General features: G+C 37.6%; 1 protein-coding gene across 1 annotated transcript in view; it reads right to left on the reverse strand.

Annotated features, from left to right (window-relative positions):
• DARS1 (aspartyl-tRNA synthetase 1) overlaps positions 1–10,792 on the reverse strand; it is a 98,864-nt gene that overhangs the window by 68,913 nt on the left and 19,159 nt on the right. The window contains exon 4 of the mRNA XM_006169723.3: positions 6,954–7,056. Coding sequence (XP_006169785.1) covers positions 6,954–7,056 — 103 coding nt within the window. The remainder of the gene's footprint in view (positions 1–6,953; positions 7,057–10,792) is intronic.

Below are 10,792 nucleotides of genomic sequence, written 5' to 3' on the forward strand. Positions count from 1 at the left end.
CACTTTCTGTCTCTCTGTCTCTCTCTGTCTGTCTGGTGAGTGCACGCGCCCTATAGCAAAAACCTGTAAAAAAAAAAAAAAAGAAGTTTCTGCACAGCAAACGACACAGTAATTAGTGTGAATCGAGAACCCTCAGAATGGGAGAATATTTTTGTACACTATGCCTCAGATAAGGGACTGATAAGCAGATTACACAGGAAACTCAAGTGGCTTACCCTCCCAAAATTGATTAACCCAATTCAAAGATGGGAAATGAGCTGAATAAAAAAATCTCTCTAAGACATACAAACAGCCAGAAAACATGAAGAAATGTTCAACATCCCTCATCATAAGGGAGATGCAGACACTACCTAACCTCTGTCAGAAGATTAAAAATATAAAAAATGATGTGTTGTTGGGATTGTGGTGAAAGGGGAACTCTCCTATACTGTTGGTGGAAATGTAAATTGGTCCAGCCACTGTGGGAAACAATATGGAGGTTTCTCAAAGATCTACAAATAGAACTACCATTTGATCCAGTAATCCCACTTCTGGGTATCTACCTGAAGGACAGGAGAATGCTCAGTGGGAAAAGTACGTGCACATCAGTGTTTACTGCAGCATTATTTATGGTTGCTAAGACACAGAACCAATCCAAATGTCCACAAATAGATAAATAGATAGAAAAAGTGTGGCACATATATTCTATGAAATACTATTCGGCCATGAAAAAAAAAAGACCCTTGCATTTGATAGGAAGTGGTCAAATATGGAAGATTTATTGCTGAGTGAAACAACCCAGGCTATGAAAGAAAGATATTGTATGTATCCACTTAATATATATTGACTATCTGCACTCTATGGTAGAGACTGAAATACTGGAGGGCATAAAAGCAGTGTAAATAGGTATGGATGCTGAAGACAGTGTGGAACAGGGGTGAGGGGAGACTAGGGAAGAGTATAGAGAAGGGTAGCATGAGAACAAAGAGAGAGGCATGACATTTGTGGGACAGAGAAATAGTTTATTACTTGTTGATGATAACATGTACAGTATTCTCAACTGGACTGGTCTGAGAAGTATTGCATGTTGGGTAAATTCTCTTTGCAAGCTAAATGATATATAGTGATTCAATGTTTAAAAAAATCAGAATAAATAATAATAGTAATAATTGAAAAAATGTAAAGCTATTTGATGATGATGTGGATAGTAATGTCTTTGTCTTGACTGATATGCAGGGTAATAGTGCTAGAAAAAGAAATGTTATACACTGTAAAGGTACATGTGATTAAATGTAATATGAAAAAATAAACAAAAAGAAAGAAACTTTAAAAACAAAAAAATTAAGTTTAAATCATTCTAGTATTTTTTTTTAAGGTTTTTGCCATAGGGTGAGTGCTGAGACAGAGAGAGACAGAGAAAGGGGAAGTGAGACATCACCTCCCCCAGGGGGAATGGCCACACTACAATCCCTTCTCCTCTGTTCTCTCAGGATTTTGGGCACTCAGGCACGTGTGCCCTGTGTGATTTTCAAGCCACTAGGCCTGTGACTTGAACTGTGGTCGGCCATGTGGGTTGTGGTGGTTAAGGTGGCTGGATCTCACATGGCCAATTGTGTGATGTGAGTCCAGGACCCAGAAGCTTGAGGACCAGGGCAGGTGTGTGTCCTCGTGTGCCCAAAATAAGGGAGAGGGAGAAATGGAGAAGGGATAGTGCATGACCATCTCCCATGGAGGGGTCCTTTCCTTTCTGTTCCTTTGTTTTTTTTCCTTTCCTTTCTCTCTCTCTCTCCAGCAAACAAACACTCAGACAAATTAAAAAAAAAAATTCCAACTTCCTTATAATATATATGGAGATTGATGAGAAACAAATGGAGAAACCAATCAATGAAAATCATGAAAGAGAGGCTTAAGCTAAGCAAGGAAGACTGAAGATTTAATAAATTAAGCCAAAGCCTTTAAAATATGAAGTAAGGAGAGAGGTTGCTGCAGGCAAGGAGGGTCTACCAATCTGGAGTATAGAATAGGAAGTGATGGGAACTAACACTGTAGAGAAGGAACCAGCAGGCAAAATTAACACTGGACATGACTGGAAACAACAGATATTAAAGACTTTAGATAAAACTTAGATTAAAAAAGAAACTTATTGCAAGTTTATACTTGAGGGAGCAGAAAGAGCATGTAACCTTCAATAGATAACAAGTTTAATAAATAATCAGACCATATTGTTCACACCTGAATTACAGGTGGCAGAAATTATATTAATAAATAACAACACTAAAGTATGGGCTCTGTGGTGCAGATTACGTCCTGTGCTACGGGAGTCAGACTCCGCGTGGCTGACCTAGGTTTAGCGCTGGTCCTGACAGCCTGAAAAACACATCAGACAGGTGCGCCCCAAATTCTTCTGGGATATAAAAACGGAGGAAAAAACACTGTGGCATGACCACGCCCCACTGGGGTTGCTTTTTCTCCTCCACTCTCTGGCAAGCACATGTGTACTCTATCAATAAAAGAAACACTAAAGACAGACAAAAAATTTTGAAACCGTGTATCTTAACTTCATTTTGAGACGAATGGAAGAATTCACTCTCAATATTTTAAAAGCTTTAGTAAAAAATTGAAGTATTACTTTCATTCTGGTGACATATCTGAAAATTGCGTTAGGCTTCATGCTTAAAAACACAAAAAGTCCATGTGAGCTTAAATTAAGGTTTTTGCAGTATGGTATATAAGAATAATAGAAAATAAGGATGGCTAGACCACAAGTTATTAGCAATTCTTACTTTTCATCTGTTAATAGCAAATAGGAGAGATTTTTTTAATCATAATCTTTGATTCAGCAATAACCTCACACCTTAAAATTCTTGTTTCATAGAATGCTTGCTCAGTGAGCAGTTATTTCCAACACAAGTGACTGCAAAGATAAATGTATAAAAGATGCATTATCATTGTTTATACAACAGAGATCATATCCATTTCCAATAAAGCAGTTTGTGTGATACCCAGCCAATAAAAGTAATTTTTAGAAAAAGGATTTTAAAGTTTAAATAAAAAATAAAAGCCATACATGCTTTTCTTTTTCAAAAAATGAATTAATTATTATTATTATTATTTTTAAATTTTACCATAGGGCATGTGCACTCACCAGAGAAAGACAGAGAGAGAAAGTGAGAAAGCAAACTGCCTGGTCTGGGACTTGAACTATGGTCAGTCAGGAGTCCAGAACCTTAACTACCATGGTACCTGCTGGCCCCATACCTACTTTTCTTAAATAAGTTCTAAAAGTTCTTTATAATTTATATTACAACTTCATTTACTTTATTATTATTCACAAATAGAGCAGTAACAATTTTCAAAGTAAAATATTTTTGTTTTATAATTTCGTCTTTAAAAATTGGTACTTTGAATAGAAGATCACACTGTTGATCTTCTGTCAGAAAGGACTTCTACTACTACAAAGAATCAGGATTTCTGAACTATCTTAGAAGTAAATAGTCAAATATCATATAAAAAAAGACAAACTGACCTTTCTGGCATATGAAATCAGGTTTCTAAGAAAATTATCTCACATGGGACCAGCAGGTGGCATGGTGGTTAAAAATGCTGGATTCCCACATGGCTGACCACGGTTCGAGTCCCAGACCTAGCAACTTGCTTTCTTGCTTTCCCTTTTTCTCTCTCTCTGGTCAAATTAAAATAATAATACTAATTATAATAACAAATGAAATTAAATGAATAGTTCTTTTAAAAAAAAGAAATAAAACTATCTTACTAACCAACCAAAAGAACTCCAAAACCCAATCCTTTTCACCAGTCTTAGCCATGAGAATTTTTTTTCACAAGGTAGCAAAAGCTATTAACATACCTACTCTTAATTACTCAGACTTGATTTCTTAACACATCAGTGCCAAAAGTCAAATACGTATAATCTAAGTACCACATGTCAAACCTATTGTATAAAATTGGCTCCACTCACTTGTATATAACCAAAGGTTTTATACTTTGCAACAGCTCAACCTTTTCCCACACACTGCTAATTACATAAAGTCTAATTTTTAAAGGACCAAAAACAACTACATGTTCTTTGTTTAAAAAAATTCAAGTTACAGGACCAGCAGTTGGTATAATGGCTATGTCACTGGACTCCCATGTAGTTGACCACGGTTTGAGTCCAGGACCCAGTGGCTTAAACTCATGCTGGGAGTATGTGAGTGTGTGCCCAAGATTCTGAGAGGAGAATAGAGGAGAAAGGATTGTGGCTTGGCCACCCCCCGGAGGGGTTATTTCTAACTTTCTGTCTCTTTGTCTCTCTCTGTCTTTCTGGCTAGCACACATGACCAATAGCAAAAACCTCTCAAAAAAAATTTCAAGTTTCAAGTTGTTATGCCTGAATTACATCTGGACTGAGTTCCACTATAGGAAATAAGAAAGCAAGGCTAAATTATCTACATTTTTCCCCTTGTCTAAAAGAAAGATCATCATTATATCATTCCAGTTTAATGAAAGCCTTTAACTGATATATTATGAGGGCATCAGTGAACTAAGTTTTATTGACTAAGACCATCTCCAAGTAGCTCTTCCAAGATAGTAAGCTTTGGAGGATCTCTCTCTCTCTTTTTTTTTTTTAAGAGTTAGTTATTTGAGGGCTGGCAGGTGGTATCGTGGTTAACGCGCTGGATTCCCACATGGCTGACCATGGTTCGAGTCTCAAACCTGGCAGCTTGAAATTCACACTTGGTGCATATTTGTGCATGCCCAAAATCCCAAGAGAAGAATGGAGGGAGTGGGAAGGTGAGGAAGCAAGCCGCCAGATCTGGGACTTGAACTATAGTCAATCATGTGGAAGTTCAGTGTCTCAAACACCACATCACCTGCTGCCCCCATGGATGATATCTCTTATGTTCAACTTCTGTCACATACTCAAGTGCCAGGAGTTTCTAAGAAGATCCAAAATAATGAAAATAACATATTTATGGGCTACTTTAATATGTTTACTCGTAAAGACAGCATACAGATTGTCCAGCTGTTAGCAGAATGCCTCTCAGTGAATAGTGAAGGTAAGTGGGATTTTCAAAAGATTTCTAGATGACAATCTTTTCATTAGAAATGTAATATTGAGGTTATAATGTAGATTAATGGAAAAATACATCAAACTATCAACTCCACATACCAGTTTTGAGAACCAAATTAATATTTGAGATAAAATTATAAAGATTATTGATTTCAAATTGACTTTGTCCAGTTTATTCACTATACTTTAACATATATGCCTATCGGGACCAGCAGTTAGCATAATGGCTATGTCGCTGGACTCCTATGTAGTCGACAGTGGTTTGCGTCCCGGACCCGGTGGCTTAAGCTCATGCCGGGCGCGTGTGCATGCGTGTCCAAGATCCCAAGAGGAGAATGGAGGAGAAGAAATTGCGGTGTGGCCATCCCCCCTGCAGGATGACTTCTCGCTTTCTGTCTCTCTGTCTCTCTCTGTCTGTCTGGTGAGCACACGCGCCCTATAGCAAAAACCTCTAAAAAAAAAAAACATATATGCCTATGGTTTCCAATACCATCTTTTTTTCTTTTTATAAAAGGCTCTCTGTGTACATGAAGTTTATTTCCAGGGAACAAGCTCATTTATGTTCCACTTCATGGTATATAACATAGACCTCAAAAAGTAGATGAAAATGCACTCCACAAGCACACACCCTTACTATGAAATGAAAGCCAGCAAACTTAATTACCAGAAGACACAGGTAGGAGAAAGAGGCAGTCTCTAGGCAGCTGGACTAGAAGACATGGAGGGGTGGGCTGCTGTATTAATAGACCAATACTACTGAATTCATCAATGAATCGATGTAACTTGTGGCACGATAGTTTTCAATCAGAGTGCAAGTATTATTAAGGCATAATAAAACAATCTGATATAAATAAAGAACAGTTGCTGGGCAGGCACCCACTACATGTCATATACTATGTTGGGAGGGTTACATGGGCTCAAACATAAATTAGGATATTAGATTAGATTACTATTTTAGTTTCTTTCTAAATTCTAAAATTCATAATTCTATCTTAACCCATTTTTGAAAGCACATATCTAAGGAACAGAGACAAAAAAACAAAACAAAACAAAAAAACACCACTAAAAACAAGACATTTAGTCTATACTGCATTCTTTCTTTTAAAAAGCAGGCCTATGAAATACTCTTTTCCTAAAAATGTAAAGGCCATTGATTTTCTCATGCTTACTTTGATTTTCATGATAGAAACAAAATTGTAATTCAAATTGAGAAAAACATGCAAACAAAACTAGCCCCATCACCAACTACCAAGTAAATCGAACTCTGTCACCTTACAGCACAACACATACAATCACACTTCTACTTCCAAAGCCTGCCTTTTGCAAGCCGAACAAAACAATGATCTTCCACAGGAACTCTGAGCCAGACAGGAAGATTTTTGAGGAAAAAAAGCAAGTTTTACTTTTTTTCTAAACTCTTTTGATGTCAAAGCTAAATTTAAACACATAAAATTTGTGTTACTTCCTTTCTGAAGGAATCATTTGCAAAACTATATGTATTTTTAAAAATATACTTTTATTAAATTCAGCTAGAAAACCTGTTGCTCAATATGCAAATCTAAAACTAGGGGAGGGAGAGGAAACGAAGCTCAACAAACAGAACAAAATAAAGTTGCTCTGCTATGTTGAGGCTGCCAGGCTTTTTGTTACTCTACTTGAAAGTAAATGTGACTTGTCTGTAGAGAGTGCTGCTTCAGCAGTTTCAAATGAATTTCAAGCCTGTGCTCCATATTTTCTCTTTTGTAAGTTTAATGTATTCAGCAACACTGAACTGACAATTTAAATAACTACATTTTTAAACAAACGAAGCATTGATGTTAATGTATGAAAATGGTCCAAACCCCTGGGAGTCTTGGTTCCCACCATTGTTTATTCTGACAACAGGATATAATTGCTTACTTACTTGGCAGCAAATTTAACCATCTGCTTGCTTGCATGGTCTCCCACCGCCACAAGAGCCTGGACATTAAACTGCTGCTGACGTAGGACTAAGAAGCACTGTTTCCCTGAACAAGACAGAAAGAGCACAAGTGTATGAGGATATGCTACTTCAGGTTCTATAAAGAAGGAAAATGCTTCTCTACCTTAAAATTGGGCCAAAGTTTACTATACTCATCATTAGGCACGTATGCGCGTGTATTCATTCAGCTTCCATAGCCAAATACTCATACTTCACTGACAAGCTTTAAAGAAACCCAAGTTCCTTCTAAGAGTAACAAACGGTATTTTTAACATGCTTGTTATTAGAACATAGGCAAATCACTAATTTCAAAAAAATACTACAAATCAAGAAATTACGTTATCATTACATTGATTGAGTAAACAAAGCTTAAGTAACTTCAGATCACTTTCAATAACCACTCAATAGCAGTATATTCTACGAAGGCACCGCACTATCAAGGGATCTTCAACAATGCAACCACAAAAGTGCTAATAAAGTGCTTAATAATAAGAACTTATAAGCATTCTATGGGGGCGGTCTATTTACAGAGTTCTTCCTATCAAAGAGCATTTTAAAGAGGATTTAGGTTGACAGGCTAGTTCCTTTCATGTTCTATTTTCCTAATTTTTCACTTATCATCTTTCTAATCTTTCATCTATTATTATAGTCCCACATTTTTCTAAGCTCCAAATAATTTACTTTGTCTATATAGAAGATTATTCTTGTTAAGCTCTATAACCAGTTTTACTTTTACATTTCTTGGGCCTCTTGATTTTCCCTTTTTCATAAAGAACTGTCATTTCTTAATTTAGTGTTCTGAAGAACACTATTCGTAATAGATTTCAATCACTATGTATCTTTGTGACATTCCCTTTTTTCCAAAAGAGATCTTTTTAAGTCTCTGATCAAGTACTCGAAAACCACTTCCTCATAAAAATAAGCTAAACCTATTTGAGACCACTTTTCTCATCAGATTATCCTGTAAAACATCAAAAGATTTTGGTTCTTAAACTGAGAACGATCTATTAGAATTAGCCTTGACCCCCCCTAAAAGCAACAATGCAATCAGACTTCAGATATTACTTTCAACATACAATATTTCAAAATGCAAATCAGATAGCAATCATAAGTCAAAAAAGACAGGTTGCAAAAAAATGTATCAACACAGACATAATCTACTGACTTTGGAGTCATATATGACTGACAGGTTTTTACCACTAAAAAGACACTAATTGACCGCGGTTCGTGTCCCGGACCCGGTGGCTTAAAACTCATGCCGGGCGCATGTGCGTGCGTGCCCAAGATCCCGAGAGGAAAATGGAGGAGAAGGGATTGCAGCGTGACCATCCCCCCTGGGGGGTGATTTCTCGCTTTCTGTCTCTAATGTCTCTCTCTGTCTGGCGAGCGCACACGCCCTACAGTGAAAATCTCTCCAAAAAAAAAAAAAGACACTAATTTTCCCCTTTCCCTTGGAGCGTGACCCAGTAGCAAAATAAAAATCTTAAGAAAAATCTAGAGGCCGACAGGTAGTGTGGTGGTTGAGGTGCTGGACCTACACATGGCTGACTGTGGTTTGAATCCTGGACCTGGCAGCTTGCTTTCTCACTTTTCCTGTCTCTCTGGTCAAATTAATAATAACAATAACAGACAAATAACATTATTTTAGGAATTACTCCTGAAACCATAGGCACTTATTACCCTACTTGGAAGAAAAGGTTAGTATGAAATGGAAGGTAATGTGCACTTAACAGGGCTAGGCTAAGCCATGATCTGGTCAGTCTTTGAGCTGCTCTAATAGTACAGAGGCAGCACAGATCTAGCTGCATTACAAAGCCATTCAGTGACAACCCCGAGGTTACCCAGAAGACCACACCATTTAGTGTAAGGGTTTGATAAAGAGGAAAAGCTTTTAAGCCAGGTGCAGTGGTCTGTGTCTATAATTTCAGCTACTTGGGAGGCTTGAAGGATCTTGAATTTGAAGCCAATTTAACATACTCTGGGAGGAAAAAAAGCACAAGCTTTGCAATCAAGAGGCCTAACAACATATCCTACCACTTCCTATGAAGGGGCTAGTGGGAAAATTTTAAGCCACTTTATGTCTCAGTTCTTTGCCTGCAAAATGGAGAAAAAACAGTGTACTTACTCATGGGGTTTTCCTGAATTCTCTGTTATAATCTCAAGAATTTCCTAATATTTTTAAAGTTGTGATAGACCCCAATTAATGTTAACCATTAACATTAATATTATTGGGTTGTAGGAAAGGTCATGATGTATTTTTCTGTGCAAAAATGCGTCACGACATTTCTGACAGCCTAGTATTATTAACAGCATCACCACCACTGACTACTTATTTAGGGGTTAAACACTGCACCTGCTTTGCAGCTGAATAACTGTGTACACGTGGTACTAGGAACACAAAGGTAAATAGCTGGTAGACACTCATGATAGATTATTACATGAAAATATGATAAAATACATATAGAGGGTATAATTCCAATTTTGTATATATTAAGATTGATTTTGTATAGGAAAAACAATACCAAAAAGTGGTTACTAATGGATGATGAAATTATAAAAAATTATTGCACCCTTTGAGTTTTTCTCTATTTTCTGAACTCTCTACAATAAATATGCAGCATTTTTCCTTCTTTTGCTAAAGGGCAAGAGAGCCATAGAGAGAGGGAGAGGAGAAAGCACTCTTCATGGGGAATGGTCACACTACAATCCCTTATCCTTCATCTCTCTCTTCTTTCAGGAATTTTGGGCATGCATGCACATCTGGTGTGTTTTTCAAGCTGCCCGGTACAGAACTTAACAGTCAACCATGTGGGATCTAGCTGCCTTAACCACCAGACCATGGAGTTAGCTCAACATATACTACTTTTCTTTCTTTTTTTTTTTTTTGAGAGGTTTTCACTATAGAGCGCGTGCGCTCGCCAGACAGACAGAGACAGACAGACAGAGACAGAAAGCGAGAAATCACCCCCCAGGGGGGATGGTCACGCCGCAATCCCTTCTCTATTCTCCTCTTGGGATCTTGGGCACGCATGCACACGTGCCTGGCGTGAGTTCTAAGTCACCGGGTCTGGGACGCGAACTGCGGTCAACTACGTGGGAATCCAGCGACATAGCCATTACACTAACTGCTGGTTCCTAACATATACTACTTTTCTAATAAAAAAAAATTTTTTTTTATTTTTTATTTTTTTTAATTTTTATTTTTAATTTAATTTTTTAAAAATTTTTTTTGGAGAGATTTTCACTGTAGGGCGCGTGCGCTCGCCAGACAGACAGAGAGAGACATAGAGACAGAAAGCGAGAAATCACCCCCCAGGGGGGATGGTCACGCCGCAATCCCTTCTCCTCCATTCTCCTCTCGGGATCTTGGGCACGCACGCACACGCGCCCGGCGTGAGTTTTAAGCCACCGGGTCCGGGACACGAACCGCGGTCGACTACGTGGGAGTCCAGTGACATAGCCATTACGCTAACTGCTGGTTCCCTAAGGCAAAAATCTCTTTAAAAAAATTTTTTTTTAAATGTTATTGGTAATAAAAGTCATGCAAGTTGAAACACAGAACAATATTTTATTTACCTCTCAAGTGAGGAAAGACACAAGGTTATATTATTATCCAATGCTTAGGAGAATTAAGTAAAAAACATCCCTTTGTAACTTGGTCATAGCAAGGTAAACTTGTACAGTTCTGGAGACCAATTTGGCAATGGGCATTAAAAGGCTCACAATGTTCTCTCTGACTCAATAAATACATTTCTTAGAATAGGTATATATAGAATAGGTAT

The sequence above is a fragment of the Tupaia chinensis genome, unplaced genomic scaffold (assembly GCF_000334495.1).
Source record: "Tupaia chinensis unplaced genomic scaffold, TupChi_1.0 Scaffold147433_1, whole genome shotgun sequence".
Lineage (NCBI taxonomy): Eukaryota > Metazoa > Chordata > Mammalia > Scandentia > Tupaiidae > Tupaia > Tupaia belangeri.